The sequence below is a fragment of the Vulpes vulpes genome, chromosome 4 (assembly GCF_048418805.1).
Source record: "Vulpes vulpes isolate BD-2025 chromosome 4, VulVul3, whole genome shotgun sequence".
NCBI lineage: Eukaryota > Metazoa > Chordata > Mammalia > Carnivora > Canidae > Vulpes > Vulpes vulpes.
In genome coordinates, this window is record NC_132783.1 from 111,807,076 (window position 1) to 111,831,051 (window position 23,976).

The 23,976-nt window shown below is 38.8% G+C and overlaps 1 protein-coding gene across 6 annotated transcripts; it reads left to right on the forward strand.

Moving 5' to 3' along the window:
• On the forward strand, positions 1-23,585 carry HAVCR1 (hepatitis A virus cellular receptor 1). 6 transcript variants are annotated; one of them, XM_072756761.1, is made up of 10 exons: positions 1-125; positions 821-974; positions 3,739-3,796; positions 5,434-5,772; positions 8,952-9,035; positions 12,037-12,144; positions 14,641-14,696; positions 17,622-17,733; positions 18,607-18,643; positions 20,923-23,585. In XM_072756761.1, the coding sequence occupies exons 3-10, from the start codon at positions 3,751-3,753 to the stop codon at positions 21,035-21,037; spliced, it is 897 nt and encodes a 298-aa protein (XP_072612862.1). In that variant the 5' UTR covers positions 1-125; positions 821-974; positions 3,739-3,750; the 3' UTR covers positions 21,038-23,585. The 6 variants fall into 6 exon arrangements, with proteins under 6 accessions (XP_072612862.1, XP_025863757.1, XP_025863766.1 ...); XM_026007972.2 differs by lacking the exons at positions 1-125; positions 821-974 and adding an exon at positions 3,193-3,369 and having other exon boundaries at positions 3,617-3,796; XM_072756760.1 differs by lacking the exons at positions 1-125; positions 821-974 and adding an exon at positions 3,205-3,369.
• Positions 23,586-23,976: the final 391 nt, after the last annotated feature.

The window sequence follows — 23,976 nt, forward strand, 5'->3', positions numbered from 1 at the left end:
ACTTTGAAAACATTCAGAGCCCGAACTATCCGCTATCATTCCTTCCTCTCTTCTGACGTACTACAAAAGTCTCCTGACAGGTCTTCATGCTTCTCACCTTAGCAGCTACAGAGTCCTTCCCAAAGGTAAGCCTGATGCTGTCACTGCTATGCACCTGCGGTGGCGCTCCTTCTCAGGTACAGTAAGCAGCTGGACATTCATGTTTGGTGCCTGAGCATTGTCACCCCTTGAGCCTTACCCCTCGATGTGAGATGTATTCTTCAAGGAGTCACAACGTTGGCACTAAAGAGTAGTGATTCATGGAGGTTGTAGAGTTCAAATTAAAAACAAAACAGAACAACACTATGCTATTTGGGAGCCTTTTAGGACACAATAGAGGTTGTTGTAGGAGATGGAGTTGCCAAAACTTTCAGTCCTACAAAATTGTATGGTCAACTAACATCTCGGAGCCTTAATTCTGTGTCCCTATTATGGCTTTTGCTCATTATTTCTTCTACTTAAAACACTATCTGCCCCTTACCCAATTTTCTGGGGATGAACCTCACATATCACTTTTTAAAGGGATTTTCCTGCCACTCCCTCCTGTCTCACCTCTACCTCCCCCAGTCAAGGAATGATCTACCCAGCATGATTTCATGCTTCCATTAGCTTATTTAATCAATACTAATTAGGTCCCTTACAATAGTTAGGAATACAGTAAGAATACTGTCTTAGAGGAGCTTACCATCTAGAATTGAGTACTTTCCAAGACTGTATCTGTGCATGACTATTTAAATTTAAATTAATTAAAATAAAATTAACATTGTTTTTAACTTCTCAGTTGTACTGGTTACATTTCATCAAATGTGGTTAGCAGCTACTATGTTGCACGACACCCACATGTTGGAATAACTCCATCTTTGTGGAAAGTTCTATTGAAAAGTACAAGAGAGAGGGAGGATGGACAACACACACACACTATCAAGGGAAACAAGGTAATAAATACTGCCTAGATAATTGAAATAGTGTAGTAAGGTGACTGGTTGGCTACTTTAGAGTTACCAGAGGGATGTCTGAGAAGGTGACATTTTATCAGAGGTTGACAAGAAAAGGAGAAATCTCAAAATGATGGTGTAAAGGATTGGAGATCTAGGCAGAGGGCACCATGAGGGGAAGAGGCCTAACATGGGGACACATTTGAAAGAACCCCGAGTGTCTGGAGCCCTGTGGCAGGGGAGACAGATGGAGAAGAAATCGGAGAGGTAGGCAGGGGCCAGACCACTCTGGGGGACTTTGTAAATATGGGCAGGAAGTTAGTACTTTTGCTTTTGTTTTTGTTTTTTTTTTGTTGTTGTTGTTTTGTTTTGTTTTCTGAGACAGCCATGGGAGTGTTGTAAGGGGAAGAGTGACACAGTCTGATTATATATTTACCATTTACATCATTCTGCCCAATTTTATTGCTTACTTACCTGTCTCTCCACTTGATTGCATAATCCTGGATTTTTTTCATTCTTAGTTTATTGAATCATGTCCCATTAGCCTCTATGTATTGATAATAACTTTGGTAGGATTGAATAAATTAGAAAAATCCTTATCACTGATCTGCTGGGCTTTGGCTGAGTTTCAGAATATAAAAAAAAACTGGTTATAACATATTTTGCCTCCAAAATAAATATCAGATATGACCTCCTTCTTTGTGAGGCATTTTGAAATTTGTATCCCCACCTTTGGTGTGGTCAAGGTAGGGTCAATATTTTTCCCTCCAAGTATATAAAGTGGAGAATAAGAGCAAAGTTGGTGTCCAGAAATGAATGTTTCCCTTGTGAGAACTCATCTTGCTACCTAATTGAATTCAAGGGTATGGCATTGAAAAGCTAGGAAAGCTATTACAAGTATTATAGTACAACTATTTTATGGAGGAGGTGAATTTCAGCAAATAAGCCAAGGGATAGTTTGTGTGAAGTCCCAGTAACAGGAAGGAACTTGGTATTCATGGAGGTGGAGCAGAGTTGAAAGCCAGAGCCTCCTCTACCCAGGGCCCTTCAGACACTGAAGCGCCCTCTCACCAACCCGCCCTAGAGAAGGCTGGTGCAGGGGCAGGCTTGAGAGAGCACACTCTAAGGGCACTGAGTGGTACAGGCCCTGTACAGCCATCTAATTGTATCTCCTAACAAAGCTGAAAAGGTGAGTTCTCACATAGACCCTCTAGATTTCTAAATCTTGACCATTAATTAAGACATTCGTTTTTATTTTTATTTTTTAAAAGACTTTATTTATTTATTCATGAGAGACACAGAGAGAGAGGCAGAGACATAGGCAGAAGGAGAAGCAGGCTCCCTGTGAGGAGCATGATGTGGGACTAGATCCCAGGATCACAACCTGAGCCGAAGGCAGACACTCAACTGCTGAACCACCGAGGTGCCAAAGACATGAATTTTTAAACACCATGGTACAAAGTACTTCTGTGGGTCAAATATAGTCTTCAGGCCACTAGTTTGTAGCATCAGGCTGTAGGTCTTTTTCCAAGTGCAGACACTGTTGGAGTCCAGGGTTCACATTCCCAGGCAGCAAAGGACCCATCACCACAGAATATCCAGTGCATCATCCATGTCTCCATGAAGCTGATGATAGGCTGCAAGCAGCCTAGAAATGGAGCATCCATGCCTCCCTGGGAGGAAGTTACTGAATCCTTAGACCCAAAGAGCAGTTAATGAACTATGAGGCAGGCTTACACATACTTGTATGGCTTAATAATTAAGAGCAAAAGTCAGAAGACCTCAGTTTCCTCTTCCATGAATGATGTTGGTAGCAGCACCTGCCTGAGGGTGTCTGTGAGGATTAAGTGCATGTGGGTACTTGGCATAGAGCCCGCTACACAGTAAGTTCTCCAAAAACCTTGGTTAGCGTTAATGCATATTTAGATTTCATTTTCAAAGGTCTTCCACATCCCTTTTGCTCATTATAACAATCCTTTGAGGGAGACAGAGCAAGTCTTTTTTTTTTTTTTTTAATTTAAATTCAATTAGCCAACATAGAGTACATCATCAGAGCAAGTATTTTTCATGCTGTTTTACAAATGAGGAAATTAAGGCTTGGAGGAGCTAGTAACCCACAGGGATACCCAGCTTCACAGGTGGCAGAATGGGGATCTGAACCCATGCCTGCTCCAGAATCTGCTTCCTGAAACATTCTGCTGACATCACTCAGTGATGTGTGATCTGAGTCATTGCTTCCTGTAACATGAATGGTCAGGCAGTGATTCACGTACTTGATTAATTCTTGCACACTTAACAGTATGACTGAAGTTGGGGATGGTTCAGTGTATTGAAAGCACAAGGAGTACCCTGCACTCACCACAGGGCCCATTGCCTCTCATCTCAGAGGCCAAGGGTAAGTGAGGACTAGTCTTTGCTCTGATGTCCCTGTCATTGAACCTGCCTCTGGTTTCTTTCCTGTTTGCTTCCTCATCCCATGTCAGCATCAGTACTCAGTTTGGGCTCGGTGGGGAAGGAGCTGGGGAATGAGGGGCTGTTCGGAAGATGACTTTCCCTGTCTGTTGGAAGGTGCAGAACCCTCAGCCATCCCTGGGGATACCTGAGACCTAACGCAGTCGTGCTTGATCTCTCATCGCTAATAGGGCAGGCACATGTGATTCACCCAGTCACCACGAAAGGAGAAGTTGCAATCTGAGAGTTAAGACTTGTTCTAAGACCTTCTGGTGAGGGGCACACCTACCAGTCTGCTTTCTCTTTCCTTCAGACCATCACCATCATGCAACTTTGGGTAGCTATCTCCAGCCTCATACTACTTCTGACGGGTAAGTGAATAGGTTGGGTTGAGGTCTGGAAGCCCTGAGGATAGGAGAGTGTAGGAGATGTGTGTGTGTGTGTGTGTGTGTGTGTGTGTAGTGTAGGAAGATGGATGTGCTTGGGCTTTGGTGGAAGGTTGTGGGTCAGCTGGTGAGCAAAGAACTGGACTAAATTTTGCTCAAAAGAAATCACTTAAAATGCTACGAATTGCAAAATCCATGGATAACTGAACCAGACACAATGCAGAATAGTGGGTCATATCCTGACATTTGTGTTTAAACAAACAAACAAAAAGGGGTGGTGTAAGTATGGACTACTCAAGTGGAAGTGAGACAGGGTAACAGTGTTACCATGGATGGAGGGGATGGAGAGAAGAGACTGGGCTAAGATGGAAAGGAGACCAGCCCTTCATCAAACTATCTTGTGTCATTTGATTTTTAAAAAATGATGTGCAACTGTTGCTTTTAAAAATATTTTGTTTCAAAACATTCCATGAGATAGAGGGGAAAGTTAGGAATAGACCTAATCTTAAATTTTAAAAACAATAATCTCCAGAAGTCAGATTGTGAGGGAAAGCTCATTTCTTATTATCGCTTGTATAACTTGATTTTTATAATTAGTATATATTATATTTGTCATCCACAGGTGACATTAGGCAAAACTAAATATGTAAGAATTCAGGGAAAAAGTCTGTTTCTTACTTTATGTAATTATGAGCATTTTATTTCCAGAGCATTTCCCAATATCATAGCCCAATTCTAAATATGGTAAATTTCAGATTTCTTTTAAGGGCTACCTTGACTGCATTTGGCACTACAGGGTTTTTCTTCTACCACTCTAGTAGAGACTTCTTGTTCTTGTTTTTTAAGTGGGTTAATTTAGTACATGACTGAGTATTTTCCAGTTCTCTCTTTTCATGGGGGATGAGGGCCTTGCTCAGTTGTGGGGCTGTTATCAGTTTATGAGATGGGGTCCCTATTGGATTTTTTTAGATTGATCCTAAGGCCCCTGGTAAACCTCAGCTCCTCCTAGAAGTATTAGACGCTCATTTCTTTTCTTTCTTTTAAAAAAGATTTTATTTATTTTAGAGAGAAAGTATGTGAGCAGGGGGAGGGGCAGAGGGAGAGAGACAGTTTCCAGCCAGTTCTGCACTGAGTACAGAACCCAAAGCAAGGCTTGATCTCATGACCCTGAGATCATGACCTGAGCGGAAACCAAGATCATGACCTATGCTTAACCAACTGAGCCATCCAGGTGCCCCTAGAAACTGATTTTCTAAAAGTTGATTTCTGAAGAGTTTACTAGACTTCTGCCTTTAAGACAGTAATAGTTTTTTATTTTTATTTTTTTATTATTTATTTATTTATTTAATAATAGTTTTTAAAATTAAGTTTTAAATTTTAATTCTAGTATAGTTCATATACAGTGTTATATTAGCTTCAGGTATACAATATAGTGATTCAAACTTGTGTACATTACACAGTACTCATCATGGTAAGTGCACTTTTAATCCCCATCCCCTATTTCATCTATCCCTCCACTCACCTCCCCTCTAGTAGCCATCAGCTTACTTTCTATAGGTAAGAGTCTGTTTCATGGTTGGTCTCTATCTTGCTCTCATGTTCTATTTTCTCTTTGTTCACAGATGCTGTAGTTTCTTATGTTCATGTAAATGGAGTGGTGGGTCATCCTGCCACACTACCCTGCACCTATTCAACAGCTAATGGAGTCACAACCATGTGCTGGGGCAGAGGGGCATGTCCTATGTCCCATTGCTTAGAAGAAATAGTCTGGACTAATGGATCCCATGTCACCTTTCGGAAGCACCTGCGTTATAAGCTAAAGGGAAAACTTTCAGAAGGGGATGTGTCTTTGACTATAGAGAATGCGGCCCAGACTGACAGTGGCCAGTATTGTTGCCGTGTTGAGCACAGGGGGTGGTTCAATGACATGAAACTCACCCTATCATTGGAGATAAAGCCAGGTGAGTTTGTCTTCCTTCTTCCTTTGATCACTTCATGTGGGTTAACTGAGATATTTACTGTTTGGTAGTAGCTTTCCTTAAATAGGGAAAGGGGAGGTTCTTACAATCTTGTTTTTCAGTAACTGTTGGAAAATAGAATGACTTTTATTTGCATAAAATTAAGTGTTAAGACCAATCTTGATCAAGATGGTAGGCTTGAGAATCTTTCCAGTCTGCAAACTATCTCCTAAAGCAGGTCTTAAAAAATGCTAGTTGGTTCATAACAGCATTCAGAGTTCCATTGTGAAATATAGTGAACATTTTTATCAAGCTGAGTTTATTCCACTTAAAGAACTGTCCTTTTATGTCTGATTTTTTATGTCTTTAACATTTTAAAACTATTTTGGAGATTTTTAAATGTCTTCAACATTTAAAAACTATTTTGGAGAATTTCAAAGTAGTAATACAATATAAGGTCTTGTGAAGTAGGTATAGCACCCAGCTCTAAGAACTGTCAAGTCAATCTAGTTGTATATACATTGTAAAGGGAGCTATAGTTCCACCCTTCCCTCTGCCATGCCTGGGATTTTTTTGATGCATATTTCATACCATATCACAAAACTGCTTGTTTAAAAACTAAAGTGACCTTATTGCAATATGAAAACATTTACATTCCAATAACCATTCACCAGTTACTTTTAAAAATTTGATGAAATCCAAAAATCAGTCTCAATGTGAATATCCTCATTTTCTTTATCACTGGATGAACAGAGTGGATTCTTAAGGATTTCCTGGTTTCTGGTGTTCCTTCCTAACGAATTTCCTTCCACTAAGCTCTGGTAGTGACAACAGAACCCAATACTTGTGGCCTTAATAAACTATGTGTCTGTCTTTCTTTCTTCTTTTAAATTAAGAGGAACTTAGTTTTGCAATCTCCCAACTTATGGACTTGACTTCTTTTGTGAAGACAAGTGAGATGGTCTGTTCTGACGGAGAAAATAGCTGACCCTGGGGGAAACCCATCTGTGGGAAGCAATTTAGGGAAGCCAAAAGAGGCCAGTGATAATTGAGTGCTCTAGACAGATGCAAGGAAGTAGCATGTGGAGGAGAGAGTGTGATTACATTTTTGGATTAATGAAATTTATTATTGGTTTGGTTGAATGTTAAGAATTAGCATAATGAGAAATTAGTAGGACACCTGTAAAGTGCTATGAAAATCTTTAAAGGGGGAGCACTTACAGATGCTCTGTCAAGTGGGAAGAGGGTCTGTAACTGAGCCAAGGAGACTCTGCCTCCAATAACCAATTCTTTGCTTAAGTTTGCTTGCGGTTTTCACAGACTGAGCTTACTCTTGAAGCTTCTGTTTGGGCTTTTTTCCACCAGCATCTACAGTTACAGTCTCCTAGCTTTTGCCTGGGGCAAATATTTACCACTAAAGAAACCAAGTTCATTAGACAATTTGTGTGTGTGTGTGTGTGTGTTTTAAATATTTTATTTATTTATTCATGAGAAAGAGAGAGGCAGAAACACAGGCAGAGGGAGAAGCAGGTCCTATACTGGGAGCCCAACATGGGACTCGATTCTGGGACTTGCTCGAGAATCACGCCCTGGGCCGAAGGCAGGCGCTAAACCCCTGAGCCACCCAGGGATCCCCTCATTAGACAAGTTGATTAGGTTATCTCCTCTTTACCGCTTTATTGTTTCCCTTATTCTCCTTTTTTTTTTTTTTTTTTTAAGATTTTATTTATTTATTCATGAGAAGCAGAGGCAGAGACACAGGCAGAGGGAGAAGCAGGCTCCATGCAGAGAGCCCGATGTGGGACTCTATCCTGGGGAATCCAGGGTCATGCCCTGAGCCAAAAGCAGACACTCGACCACTGAGCCACCCAGGCTTCCCCCCTTACACTCCTTTGATCAAAATGTTTGCATGTGTACTTTTTCCCCTCTAGATTAGATTTGAAACTGGAATGAGGGGATTGGATTGTACTCTTTTTGGGAGTCTCTAACTATACCATAGATCAGGGTCAGCAAACTATAGCCCTAGGTCTAAATCAGATTACAAAACTAGCCTGCTGTTTTATAAATTTTTATTTAGGCAGCCACGCCCATTTGATATATTTTGTCAATGGCATCTTCCCCAGGGATAGAGTGGAGTGACTGCCCCCAAGACCATAATGCCCCCTAAAGCCTAAAGCATTTACTATCTGGCCCTTTCCAGAAAATTCTGACCTCTGCTTTAGACTAATGCTTTGCATTTAATAGATACAAATATTTGTTGAAAAAAAAGTTTTTCCTCTTTAGATTCTAAATTAAATTAGATCTTTCAGAAGGGAAAGTTTTCAAATCAACTGTCCCCTATTTAGTGATATGGGTTTTCTTTTGTAGTCAGTCAAGTCAAAACTTAAGGAAACTTCTTGCAGAGAAAAAAGGTGCCTAGTGAGATCAAAAGTATACATCTTTGATTCAGCCCTTCTTTGGTGTGCTTTTGTGCTAGGCCTTGTGTTCAGGCTCTCGTGTTTGGGTTTTAGCTCCATCTGGGTAGCTCTCACACTTTTGCTAAGTAGTTTGGAATTCTACACCACTGCTGACTCTGGAGAGTCAACATTATTAGCTGTTGTTATCTCTTAGGTGATAAGGAATCATAAAAGGTCTAGTTTCCCTTCTTACCAAATGTATAAATCATCTGTATGATTTATAGAGCATATGCTAATGGGTGCGAGTCAGTCCTTACTTCAGACACAGGTCCCTGTGTCATTACCTTCAAGACTGACTGGACTGAATGCTATTTATTTGGTAAGCATTTGAGGCCTGGGAACTACTGTGGAAGTCTTAGCCACTCACCATGGAGAGGGCAAAGGCAGCTCCACGCTTTAGACATTTTCTTTCCCTCACAGATGTTTATGAAGATACAGAAATCTGGTATGCATGACTGGTCTTCTCAAAGTGCTTCAATGCGAATCCCAGGTGACATTTTTCACTTCTGAACCTCCCCAAATATATACCTTTTAATGCAGATGTTTCCTTTTTTGTAAGTATGTCTCAAGTCCTCCTCTGTCACAGATTCTAGTTGGCCAATGATAAACACTCTGAGTTCAGGGAAGAGACTGCTTCGGGACTGCAATGGTACACTCGTCCAGCACAAGGCTCTTGTTTCTTGCTGCTTGATTAATCCTTGCTTTCATGTTGGTTTCTAACTCCAGCTGAGGTCACCAGTGTTCCAACATCACCTAGGGTCTTTACCTCTACCTCTTCAACGCCAGCACCCACGCAGAACCTCAAGCCAGGTAAACAAATGTTCCTTGAGCCCAGAGGTCTTCTAATGAGAGGATGTAGACCATCTAAGACATTGTGTTAAGGCAGAAGCACAATCTAGGTTAAGGGTTCTTACTTGGGTTCCAAACATGGGCTTGGAACTGTCCTAAATTATATGTACTTTTTAAAAACATATAAACATTTTTAGAGCAAGGGAACTCATAGCTTTTGGTCAGATTCTCCAAGGAATTCATTATTACCAACACCTCCCTCGCAAAGCCAGACCATTAATCTTAGACATCTTATGAAGATGAGTGGATTTGGCCCGGTTGAGCACAGGTTTTTGAGGAAAGAATAGGGAATGCAAGGGAATGAGGGTCAGGTTAATGAGCTTCTGTCTTTATAAGGAGCTCTGAGTAGAGGTCATTTAGTTCATGCTGAAGCCAGACCTCCACTTGAAGATGAGATTTCAGTGAACTTAAAATTCACACTATGTGACAGGAACCATGATAAGTGCTTTACAAATATTATGTTGCTTAATCCTTATGACAACCCCTATGTACTAAAGGTATAATTCCATCCCATTTTATAGTTGTGAGAACTAAGGGACAGAATCTGAGTTCATTGTGTCAAGTTATACGGATAGAAACTACTTGAATCAGGATTCATTCTCCATTAATTTGAATTTTGAGCCTGTGCTTTTAACTACTGGATTGTGCCTTCTACCATGAGCACTGAGCTTATGTTTGGATGAATTTGTCTTTATCTGACATCCTCACTGAAAAATCCTTTATACGATTACCCTGTTTTCTCTGGGCAATCAATCTACTTACACAGTTTTGCTTTCAGCGTTCTTTAACTTATTTATGTAGCATAGAAATAGCAAAAGATGCTATTTATACTGATGAAAAAGTCAACATCAGATTAAAAGACTTCAGGGATTTAGAACTTACACTTTTTTTGTTGTTGTTGTTCAGGCCACATGGTTCATACTTCCAACTTCTGATAAATAAGAGCTTAGATTTAAAACAAATGGAGAATAATTTGATTTAAAGGTAGAGAAATAGCTTGCCATTCTGAGGACAAGTTTAGGTTCAAATCTTCTATCTCTAGGATTAAAGAGATAACTTTCAGTAGAAAGTCTTAAAGCCTTCAAAACTCTTTGACCCCTTGGAGTAGCACTGGATTCTGAGGAGTAACAGAGATGTCACAACCTCTTAGCCAGAAAAATCTGATGAAACATATTGATTTCCCTTGACTCCCATTGAACCCTATGTATATTTAATCAGAAGGGATCTGAAGGATTGGGGCTTTGAGCTGAGTTTGGAAGAGAGGGCTTTAGGTTAAAACTGGGATTTTAAAGCCATAAAAGTTTGTAAAGAAAAATAGCTCTGTTCAAGGCAACTGAACACGCTAGGGAATCTGTTGACTTTCTCAATATTGATTTAACTTGTAATACTTAGTTTGTGCCTGCAAATGTGGATGGATTAGTGGACTTGGTTTGGTGAACAGCATGTTTAAAGCAAAGATTCAGAAGAAAAGTATTGGTTCATATGTCCATGTAACCTCCTCAGGGATGATATTAATTGAGCCTTATCCTTGTCTTGATGGTTTTCTCATGATTTTGAGTTGAGTTGAACAGGAAGGAGGTGCACATTGGAACAGATCCAATGTGGAGACATTTATCCTTACATCCACTCTCTTCTGTACTCAGGGCCTCTTGTGCATACTAGTTGCCTAACTATTCATGGAATGGTTGGATGTAAGGTTTTAGAAAACAGAGAGAAAAGAAAGATGCCTGCTAAGACTGAAACTTGGAAAAAAAAAAAAGTTAAGCCCAAGAGGTCTTTTGCACAGATCCAAGTTGAATAAAGATTCTGATCACCTGACTTAATTGTATTGTCCTGTTCTTAGTTCTTAAGCAGAGCTACATCCTGTTATATATTTGAGCATTAGAGAGAAGCAGGGAAATAGTTCAGAACATGAGAAAGGGTGATGTTGAAATGCAAGGACCACTGTGGGGAAGGGAAAATAGAAAGACCAACACAAAGCAAGAAAAGCCCAAGTTTAAGAATTCTTGTTCAGCAGGCATCACTGACATGCTCTAAAATTTGTGGTGCTAAAGGAAAGTATATAAAAATACAATATTTAAAATATTAATATAATACACAAATAGACAAGTGATCAGTGCTGCACTAAGGTGAGATATCTGATAGAAAGTAAAGGAGTGATTTTAGAAAGGAAAGGGAAACCTAGCCCTGTACAGGAAAACTCTTAGTGAAGCTTTTTGGTGCAAAACCTAAGATGAGTCAGATAACACAGGAAATCAGTCATATAAATGAAGTGACCTGAATGCCACGGCAGAAGGAGCCAGGTCAAGATCTACCGAGAACATGGCTTTGAGAGTTGTTAATTATCACCAAGGTTCAGACATTGGACAATGTTGTCACCTTGAAGAGACCTCAAGGAATTAGAAATTGTGAGTTATGTGTTCTGTGCTGATCCATATGTGCATCTCTGTGGAAAGATGTGTGCATGGGTCATCAGGAATCTGAATAAGGACAGGAAATCTAGATTGGGCTCTTGTGAAAGAGGAATGGCAAATTAGCACAAACTCCCAGACCCTGTTCCCGAGAAAGTGAACAAGAACAAAAGCTTAATTGGATGTCCTATGTAAGGTGCACTGTTTAAGCTTTGGACATTTAGGAGGAATCCTAAGAGTAGAAAAAGTGTGAAATAATCCTAGATTCGGATAAGCTCTCCGGATCGTTTGCTAGATCAGATTTCTTCATGATCTTGGTATGCCTAGATGGCAGTGTAGTACCTCAAGTCCATCTTTGAATACATTTCTAAGAGGAAGCTGGAAGGAATGGAAGTGGGTGGGTGAGAGGCATGCCTTCAGGGGATGGCTGGGAGAGCACCCTGCAGGAAGTTGATGGTGATTCCTAATTTTTATTTTGTGTTTTATTTTTGTTGGGGGTGGGAATTTTTCTCTTAGAAGACAGCACAGTTCTTGCATTCTTTTCATTCCAGTAGCTACTTCATCTTCTGCAATGCAGACGGCAGAAATCCAGCCTACTGCGCTGCAGAAAACAAGCAGGACACAGCCCACCAATCCACCATTGTACTCTTGCCCGACAGGTAACTTCATTTATGTTCCTGGATGCCTGGGAGTCCTCACATTTTAATAACCCTGATGCATTGTTAAAAGCCCATATTCCGGAATAAGGCAGATTTGACATGAATGCTGATACTGGTCACTCCAATCAGCCATGTGACTTGAACAATGTCTTACCCATTTAGAACCTGTTTTAATCATTTATGAAATGGGTGGAACACCTATGATCTTGTAGAATGTTTTGAGGATTAAATAAGGTGAAAAACCTAAGACATAGTACAAAGGTGGTAAGTAATAGATACAATAGCAACTGTGACTCTTAGAATGTCTGGAATCCATATGCCTAACTGGCCCAGGGAGCTTATATGATCTGGGGACACCCACATGCATAGCACTATTCTTAATTAAATGAACTGCTCGTGACTCCAGACTTATTAGTGGACTTGCTCCCTTGGGCCAGAGCCGTAAAACAATTAAATCCAGCCCTCTGGTATCCAGACCAAATTGGTCAACCATATTCAGGCTTCATCAAAGACCCAGACCCTACATACATCTAGGAAGCTCCCCTGCTGCCCTGTGAGGCTTGCACATGGACACTTTGAGATGGGTTGAGTACATCAGCACCAGTACCAACAGGGACGTCCACTGAGACTGTCTAGTCCCTTCTCCGATTTTTTCCTGTTGTCCCCACTGTGGGCAAGTATCATATAATCTTTACTTTTTTGAAACCTAAGATTGACCTGTCTTTCCTGTGGTAGGGAAAGGTGATGCTGAATCTTCTCATTTTCCCCAAATAATTCTGTTACCTATAGTGGTTATTTGGGGGAATTCCACATGCCGAACCCCTTTGCACTGCAGAGCCAGTTTATGTGTGCTTGGGCCTGTGCTGAATGCAAACAAGGTCCAGCCTTGCAAGCCTCCTCCTTCATGCCTATGACTCATGTTGCTCCGGAGTTGCCAATCTGTAGGGGGCCTCACTGTGTGGCTTACCTTTTGCCAATCATTCCTGGAAGCTGGTTAATCTAAAATAGACCTGAAGTGAGATTCACAGAGAGATCTTTTCAATGGGGATTAGATAATGGTGACATTTGGTTTGGAAAGTAGAATCCTTAGTATGAACTGTTTCTGGGCACAAAAACAAAGTGAAAATAAATAGAAACACAAGGCAACAGCAGTAGGAAGCAGCCGCACTGTATGCTTTTAAGGTTTGAACGGGAAGAACATAGAAATAGGGAATCATGGAACTAAAACCTGGTCAAGGTAGAGCTTTCCAGAGTGGAACAGACATAGGAGCAGCTGTGTCCCCTGTGACTTATGTGATTGTTGCCACCTTGGCAGTATAGTTAGGGTCTCGAGCCAAATCCTCACTGTGCCTGTGTCAGCCTTAGCAAACTGAAGACTCAACAGAAGCAAAGAATGTTGGTTAGGTCTGGAAGGGATTTTGGGGCTCATATGGCCCACCACCCAGCTAGATGTATATGCCAGGAAACTGTCAGGCATTATCTCACTAAGGCAGGTCTCATTTATTACCATTGTTAGATTAGGGAGCCCAATAGTTCTGCTTTAGAGACAGGAGCTCCCAATTCAACTGCCAACTAGTAGCTGCGTGCCCATGGGCAAGATGTTGCCTTCCTCCCCGGATGTTAATGATGATAGAAGGACATGATGTTTGGGAGGTGTGTTGCATAGTGTCTCTCTCCCCACTGCTCCTTCCAGTATAACGTAATAATTAATAACAGCTAATACTTATCTAATATGGTGTTAAGCCTTAAAGTACATCATCTAATTCGAGTACTTTATGAGATGGATACTGTTATAGCTTGGGGTTCTAGCTATATTTACAAAATAATCTTCAAAACTGTGTTAAAATTTGAACATTCAAAACCTTGAGGCATAATATCCTTTTATATTAGGATTTTAGGCAGTATAATATATCTTAGTTTCACAGCTGATATAACAGATATTTTATAAAATACTTCTGGATCAAAGTCTGGCATACAATGTAAGAGTATATGCCATTTGTTTTAGATATCTGAGTACATTTTACTCATATTCTGAATAAAACCAATGTAATGTCCATTTGGAATAGAGTGGTCCTGATCTTTGGATGTGCATATGGCCTTTGGGCACTCATTGACAGGTTCTTGGCTGGCTGGCATGAAAATATTGACTACCTACCATTAAGTGGCATTCTTAACCCAGTTTTAAGAATGGGCCTCTGTACTTTCCCTCAAACTGTACATAAAACTTTGTGTATACATACTTTTTTTCCATAAAGAAGACAAACAGTGTCCATTTTTAAAGGGTCCATGGTAAAATGGTCAAGAAACACAACCTTACAGGATAAATTAATACAGGTTAGTAACTTGGTATGACTTTTGCAATGTCTGGCAGCATTTGGCCATATTATTATGCGAATTTTTGTTCACCACCAGAAGGCAATGTGAATATATTTAGTGTCTACAGTGAAAATTCAATATTTTTTGTAATTATAATTAATTTTCTTTCTTGTTGAGCAGATGGGAATGGCACTGTGACACAGTCTTCAGATGGCCTTTGGCATAACAATCAAACTGTAAGCATATTTCTTCCTACTTTATTAGCCAGATTCACTTGTGTCTCCCTGGAAGCAAGTTACATTTAGAGATTATATCTGTAAGACTAGCCCACAGGTTGATTCTTTCTAGTTAGAATAAAAAAAGAAGAAAAGTATTTGACTCTTAAATAGGGATCCTTTAATTAATTTGAAAAGTCCATATGGGTAGACCAGTTTGGACCACATTTTCAATCAATGGAGTGGAGGCCACCCCAAACAAAAATACTATGTCAGTGAACATGTTTAGGCAGATCCTCCCTCATATTCTTTTCTAACCCAATTGCCATCCTTTACAGAAATTTTGAGGTCACTGTTGAGTTTTTCTATATATAAATCACCCCATATGATGACTTATTAAGGTATTAACATCTTAAATAAATTTGTCACTTAGAAAGGTGCTCTTATACTTTCCCACAGTGAGCTTAAGAAAAATCTAAGGGGTCCTAGTCTCATGATGCTCATCAAAGTCTCATCTTTGCAAATAAATTAGACAAATTTATCAATAGGACCTTTTCTTTTGGTTCCTCTGGGAGAAATAAGTTTCTTTTTAGTATGTGCAAATAACTCTCAGAAACATCAAATAAAAAGAGTTTGAGGGATGAGAATAATCCTTTCGGTCCCACATAGTGAGAAATGACAACACAGCCATGGTAAGAGAAATTCAAGTTCAGGCATGTTGGGATTATTAAGTGTGAGGTCAAATGGCTTTGTATTGTATACGTTAGTGACAACAAGAACACTATATAGGAGTGATATAAAAATTTTTAACAACTTGTGTTGCATGGGGACTGATAGAATGGGTTGAATTTGTATATACTTGCTAAATGTTGGTACTGCTACTATGTAAATGATTCTTCTATTGCTATATGGCCAGGCCCATGCTGGATTAAAAACAAAAGAAAACAAACATTCTGAGTGGTGAGATTATTCTTGACCTCAGTTACATATAGGACAAGTACATTTAGCAGCAAGTAGAAGGACATAGAAGTAAGTTCACAACAGGCAGTAGTGAAATCATGGGTCTTTTGTGTCTTGACTCTAAGGATGTTAAGAGATATCCCACAAAAAAAAAAAAAAAAGATATCCCACATATCTTGAAATGCTGCATTTACTTTGACTCAGTAGGTCAGTTTTCTGGGTTCTATTTTAAGGAGACAATTGAATGAATACATTAAGATGTGTGAGAAAAGATGTTCATGGTGCTATTTATAATCATTAAAATGTTAAAAACAAAGGTTCAATAGTAAGGGATTAATTATTTAGTCAATTAAGCGTACCCACATACTGCCATTAAGAATCTAGTCACTGCAGTGCATTTACTGACATGGGTAGACAGTTACTACTGATCTTTAAATGAAAAAAGGAACTGTTAAAACAGTTTGTGTGTGTATGTAGTAGCATATATTGAATATAGTAATTGTTTCTGTTAAGAAAAACACTAGGAGGATAAAATTCTAGAAGAGTATCTAATGAAAAATGGTAATAGTGTTTGTTCTGGATGTTAAGGTTATGGTTGGTTTTAGTTTTCCTTTTTTCATGCTTAGCTACACATTCTAAAATGAACATGCAGTTTTTATGTAATATTTTTAAAAATAAAAGCAAAGCCTGCATCCTGCAACCTCATGTTACAGCTAATGGCTTTACCCCCCCCCCCCCCCCCCCACTGGTAAAATAATAACAGCTCTTCCTTCCCAGACACTGGCTATTTCCCCTTTAAGCTCAAACACTAAGTACTTTCCCCTATCCCCTATCTTCCTCATCGTGTTTATCAGGGAGTACCTAAAAGTACCTTTCCCAAGAACCCTGTTTAATCTGTGGTTGACAGACACAAACACAGAGGTTCAGAGAGGCTAAATATCTTGTTCAGAGTCACACAGCAACTAAGTCAAAGAGATGGGATCCTGACTCCAGAGATTAAACTTTTATACAAGAAGAGACTTGATCCTTCTCTCTGATCTTCTTTTCTGTTAAAATACCCTCAGAGATCTCTCTAGGATTAGAACTAAGCTATGCAAAAGGCTGAGTGTGATGCCTGGCATATTTTGGCCTTATTCCAGAAGGTGGTGATCCTTTACAAACTGCACTAAGATGTTCAAACAAATTTCTGCATCTTTTCCCAACTGACAGCATTTCACGTTGGTTGTTAATGAGGGCCATGTCTGCGAGCACCTACTTTCAAGTCAATGTATGTAGACATAGAATCTTTGATATAGTTAAAAAATAAGAACTGTAATTAAGGACCAAATTCAATACCTGAGCATATTCAGATGGCATTACTAGGTCAACTCCTATATGAACAAAACTTATGTTTTCTTTTCTAATATCAAAGGATATATATGTAGAAATAGCTTATTGATTTTTAAAAATATGTATAATTTACATATAATAAAGTATACCATTTGAAGCATATAGTTTGAGTTTTGACAAACGCACACTTTTATGTAAATACCACCCCATGCAAGATATAAAACATTTCTATCATCCCCAAATACATTTCAAATTTTAAATGCTCTTTGAATTTCACCATGTTTACAACCTCAATCACTTGGTCTTACCCTTCTTGATCCAGAAATAGCCAAGGGCCAATAAAGATAAATGAGTCCAAGTATATTATTTTTAGGGAATGTCTTCCTTTTTTTTTTTTTTTTTTTTTTTTTTAGAGAGGGAGAGAGAGAGAGCATGGGGCAGTGAGTGGGGGGTGGGCGGTGAAGAGGCAGAGGGAGAGGGAGAGAATGTTAAGCAGACTCTATGCCCAGCACAGAGCCAACATGGGGCTCAATATGACCTGAGCTGAAATCAAGAGTTAGATGCTTAACCAACTGAGCCACCCAGATGCCCCTTAGGGAATGTCTTCTACCCATAACTCTAAAAAGATGTTCTTCTGATCCACTGATGTTTCCTTAGCATGTGTCGCTGGCACAAAATCCATGGATGACCACCAGTAAGGGACTCTACATTGGCATCTGCATTACTGCTGTGGTATTGCTCACCATGTTGGTTGTGGTGATTACCAAAAGTAAGTCATTTTGGGATTGTGCATAAGGGAACAGAGCAAGGGTTCTAGAGGCAAACTGCCTGAGTTCAAGTAGTTCCACATGCCACGTGATTGGGATTTCACATAAATTTCTGTTTTCTAAACTATTCTTTTTTTTTTTTTAATTATTGACCTATAAAGTGAAAGATGCAATATAAATTCTACAGAGGCAAATTGAATATTAAGAAATGAGAATGTTTGGGTAGACTTGGAATTTGGAAGCAACAAACCATTGTAGTATATATGATTTGTTTACTTCTTTTCTACTCTGCTCAGGAACCAGATTTTTGTCTCCGTGAGGGATGATATTACTGAGTTTTTTTTACAAGGCCTATTTAAGAGGAGAGACAAATGAAACATTGGAAGGGAAACTGATTTCAGGGCCAGGGCTAGAAGAAGGGCTTCACGAGGTTTTGTTTGGGTGTATGTGTGTGTGTTATGTGTGCAGTGTGTGTATATGGTGTGTGTGTTTAGCCTAACTCCTATGAAAGAAGTACAATTATTCATTTTTTAAAATGAAATTTAGTTATTAATAACTGCTTTAAAGTAAGCCTAGGCATGTGGTAAATACACTAAACCATTAATGAAAGTGAGATACTTTATACTAAGAAATTTGTTTGGGTCTTGCTGATTAAAAATGAGTTGCCTGAGTAACTCAGAAATCATCCAGTTTGGCTTTTTTTTTCCTTTCTTATTTTAAACATTCTTTCTTTTAAATTTATTTTTTCAGGCTCTAGCTCTGTACATATTTTGTTCATAGTAAAGTAATAGAAACAATATACTTGTTTGAAAAAAGATCTCATAAACTCTTTGGCTGACATGTTTATTTTTCTCTTTGACTCTTCCCCAATTTAGAATATTTATGCATAAGAAACAAACTGGAGCAACTAAAGTAAGTTTGAAAGGGGTTGTGTCAATACCTTTTGATATTTCTACTCTACTAAAAATAAAGAAAAGTTCTCTCTTTCTCCTCTATTTATCCTAAACTCTTCATTTTATACCCTAGATCCTGAAAAATCTAGTTTAATGAGCACCTCTATTGTTACCCACAACTTCTAGTGATATTTTTAACTTTCTATATTTCTCTGGAATTGTGCCATAACTGCTACAGAAGGAGCACTTCAATCTTAACCTCTTAGAGCAAGAGATCACAAATTTTGTTTGATGGAGCATTTGAATGAGTTATTTGGTTTGTTCTTTAACTTCATTCAGTGCTTTGTTTATTAAATGTCTACTGCATTTCAAAGAGATGAACAAAACATACAGAAAGCACGTAAGTGAATAAACACAGGCCTTTTAATGTTTCTAGACAAATGCCATGGGGGGAAACTGAGCAAGGTAATGGGCTATTTGAGGGAACCCTGAAGAAACAGAAGGCAGCCCTGCAAAGATCTGGAAGGAAACTCCAGACTGAAGATGTGCAAAGCCACTGTGGTAGGGGCAAGTGCCTCCGGCTCTTGACAGTTCCTGTCTTCCCCTGCAGTTCCATTCCCAGCCTGATCTGCTCACTTGCATTGGTTATCTGGCCTAATAGGCGATGGAATTTACAATTTTTGTAAATCCATCCCGCTGCCCAATTAAAACTTAAATCCCCTTTATTTGCATCCATGCCCTGTGGTCATCTACTGGAATAGTTGTAATAACAGGAATCCACTACTTACTTCCAAATCCAAGTAAGCTTGCTTCTTTTGGAACAGCTTGGGCTTTAAATCAAGGTCTTTGAATCAAAATCCTTCCCTCTTAGGTTGCCACACATTATTCTTAGTTCTCTTTCATTGGATGTTTGCACACAGTTTTTCCTAGACCTGAGTTAATTACATGAGCCAGTCTGCTGAATGCATCTTGAACAATGCCCAACGCATTGTAAGTGCTCCATAAACGTTGACTTTCTATTATTGCAGCTATGTGTGTTGCAGCAATACACCCATGGGATAGGTGCTATTATTTTCAGCATACATACCGGAGAACAGGTTTAGAAGTGTTAAGTGACATCCAAGTCACACCACACAGCAGGTAAATGACTCAGTCTTAGGTCTTTTAGAGTCCTGCATCCATAACTTACAGAAGTTTTTGACTATGTGCTTCCAAGAATGGAAGAAAGAAATTACTCCTGACAGGCAGAAAAACACGGAACATAGCACTTCCTTTTAGCTGATCTCTGTTCTTTCACTACTAAATTTTTCTAAAGGTTGACTTTTTATCATAAAAGATAATATTTATTGTAGAAAATCTTATAAAATATATTTAAAAACCCGGGTATTTTTTCATGACTTTCTTTCTTTCTTTCTTTCTTTCTTTCTTTCTTTCTTTCTTTCTTTCTTTCTTTCTTTCTTTCTTTCTTTTTTGTTTCTTTTCTTTTTTCTTTCTTTCTTTCTTTCTTTCTTTCTTTCTTTCTTTCTTTCTTTCTTTCTTTCTCTTTCTTTTGCAGTTATGTCACGCTGACTTATTTTAAGCTACTGTCCTCACCTAACCTCACATATGTGAGTAATCACTTAAAGATCAGAGCTGAGTGAAGCCTCAGTATGTTCCATATCATTTCTGGGCAGGCTTAGGTAATAAAAACAGGCACTCTCTACAAATTATAAAATAGAAGCTATATCAAAATTGCACATACGACCTTTCTGTACACTTACTGCATGTGTTCTGCAAGAAAGCTAGCCCATGGCTTTCAAATTTGGATCATTAAGACACACTAAGATTTCTGACACCATGATCCAGTACATGCTTATGTGAAGCAATACTATTTTAAGGTATCCAATATGTTCTGATATATTTTGTATTCTTTGTTTATCCTAAATGCAGGTTATAGACCACTAAATAGATTTAATAACCCTCTCTGGAAGGATACAATCCACAGTTAGAAAAATCAAACCATTTCTTAGCTACCCTTGAGAATATGCATCTTGATTTAGGACTTCAATTTGATGTCTGATACCAGTCTTCTTAGATTTTCAATTTTCGTATTCTATAACAAGAGTTTTCTCAAGGAGAATACTTAGGTTTTCTACCTGCTTATTAAACAGACTCTCTTGCAACTTAATAGGGATCTCCTATTCACTTCATAGGGCTCTGGGAGTTGCAAATACCTGGCCTTGCCTCCATGTAAACAAATGTGCTCATCATACTTTAGAAGTGGTCTGCTTTTCCTTACTCATATTATTCTTTCTGTAGCATGGTTTCGTTGAGCGACTCTCAGACTGGAGCTTTACAAAGTGCAGCTGAAGTGGGTGTCCAAGCAGAAGACAATATCTACATTATCGAGGACAATCTTTACGTCATGGATTAAGACCCAGTGGCTCTCTCTAAGGATTTATGCCCTTGATTGCAGAAGAAAGTGACAAGATATCACCATGTCAGAGTTCTTCTAAGCTCTAGAATAATTTTTCTGTCAATTTCAAATGATATTCCAACATGTCAGTTATGTTGGGTAGAGTGACTTTCGTTCACGTGTGTACAGTCATTGGTCATCATATAGTTCTAATTTTTTATGCTAAAGCTATTTCAATCTTCTGGTCATTTCAGAACTTTCTCCCAAACATGAACACTTTATAATTATATATTCTCTTTGGATCATATGAACTCTATATCCATCAAGAATTCTCATTGGTGAGGCAGGAGAAGAACTACCACCTTGGTCACCAAAGTCGTCAAAAAGATAAGACTTATGAGTTAAAATCAGCAAATATGATTTGGGACTTAAAGGACTTCACTTGGAAGCATTTCATGATTATCTCTTGTTTTTTACCTTGTAACTCAAAATGTTACATTTCTTAGGTTCCTCAAGGCTTTCAATGATGGGAGTACATAGGTTTGATTTCCACATGGGGAAATAGAAGTGAATGTGATTTCACCATTATACGTAAATCTGATTTCACATGGCTCTGGAAATATATGGTATTAAGGCTTTCCCTGGACCCAGGGTGGGTATTTTAGCTGAAGAAACTAGGGTAGTGAGTGGACCAAGAAGATACCAGGGAAAGAAAATCATTTGCCCTATAATTTATTGCATGCTATTTCTGTTACCTCTGTTCCACCGTTCCAAGTACTTGTGTAGACAATTGTCACGCTCTCTTAACTAATTTTTAGAATGAGGCAGGGTAGAAATAAATAGAAGAAAAAAAGGGAGAAGGCTAAATGGCGCCCTGCTTTAGAAAAGTTACTTTGCAAATATCTTAGTGTTGTTTGAGAGTGTTACTAGTTTCGATCAAAATTCTAAATTGTCCTCAAATCACTGAGATTTTTAAAATTGTTTTGGAAGGATGAAGGTTTTGTTTTTGTTTGTTTGTTTTAATAGCAAAAACTATTCTAGTGCTATTCCTTTTTTCACAGTTCAATTAGATTTTTGGTTTTTCCAAGAGAGTTAAGCAAAGGCAAATGGTGAGGATATTTTTAGTAACCAGAGGCATTGCTACATTAACAGTTAAGGAGGCTGGGTATTAATTTCAATCTGAGTAAACCCTGAGATAACTCCTCTTAGGGTTCAGAGTTGCACCACAGTGGTCTAGGAGGGCAAGATGTTTATTTCTGAAGGCAACTTCTTTGACATTTTTCTGTGGAGTTTTAGGAAGTTGACAGGACCTCCGAATAAAGGTTATATGGCCAAATAAGATTGTTAAACCTGCTATACTGGGTTTTCTAAATGGGACCAAGGCCTGATCTAGGTCAAGAAATTTTGTTTAAACTGCAGTGTTTTTCTTTTAAATTCTAGGTGACATGCACAAACATGGAGATTTCAGATTAAACTCTGGATTTATAGCTTTTCTGAAAAGACCTGGCAATATTGAATGGCATTCCTACATAGTCAGTGCCTAGTTAAATGGTGCTACATCCCCTCAGTCCTTTGTCCTCACCTTTCCTGCATACATGTTTGTTCCCTGATTGTAGCTGGTACTTTGAATTATGACAGCTACACTCTTCATATGCTTCCTGGAGATTTATGATGGCACATTGAAAGTTCTGGGAATCTGGTTAACTTTGTTCATCTAGCATTTCCGAAACTTGCTTGAAATCCATGAACATAGTGACTACTGGCATACCCAGTAGCATTCTGTGAAACGATATATAAAGATATGTGGAGGTGATACAATACACAGAAGTAGGACTAGCTAGGACTTGGGTTCTAGTCTTAACAGAAACACTGGATGACAGGGTAAATCTTTCTTGTTGCCTACATTTTCTAATGTAATCAGGCATAATTATTTCCAAAATTATATTGGTGTCATAGCAGTAATTCCAATGTTATGTTACTTCAAGTCTTTGAAAAGTGGAAAACACTACAGAAACGCAAAGGGTTTTTTTTGGGGGGGGGTTGAGTTTGCAGTAATAGCAGATTTAGCCTTAGTGCTCAGTAAATAATTTCAATGGTATTGCATTCATATGTCTTTTGCTATATGGTACTTTATGGGGAGGGGTAATGTATCTTTTTTGAAAAACTGGATATTGGGTAATTTGGCTAATTTTATACTGTAGAAAAATATGTACTATAGGATGAACAGATGAGAAGGGAGGAAGGGGAAGTATTAATTCTTAATTCTTTTCTATAAATACATCTATCTTGTGGAATGTATTGAGTTTTGTTTTCAATCCTTTGAGATGATTAAGGTTCCATTTTCTGCAATCTGTCTTGGGACATTAGGACACTGGTATAAGTAAGATATTTAAACTTGGGAAAATTTGCACGCTTTTAAGAGGTAGCAGAACGTATCTTTCACTAATAGCCAATCACTAATCACTAAGATAATTTTGTGAGTGCATGAGGGATGAGGCACTCTTTGCGACTAGTTTCTTTTGTAGGTACACTCATTAATAAAAGATTTTTGTTTTTATTTGGAAAATTGACTTGTTTCTTTCTCAGGTTCATCTGTTAGTTGGAGCCTGGCATCTTTAATTTGCTGTGGGCTATCAAGGCAAGGGTAAGTGGGGCAAGATTTGAAAGTGAAGTGTGCCCAGCACTCCTCTACGTGCTGGGGGTGGAGCAGAGAATAACCCTGAACTCCAGTTCCTGAGGCACTCTAATTTAGTAGGGAAGAAAGTTCCTGACCATCAATTCTGGTACTAGTTAATATGGAGGAATAAAAAGAAAATAGTAGTAGCTGGGCTTCTCAACTGTGGCATTTGGGGCCAGATAACCCTTTGTTATGGGACCATCCTGTGCATTGTAGGATATTTGGCAGGATCCCTGTCCTCTACCCACCAGAGGAGGCAGTTGGGCCCCTCTAACTGTGA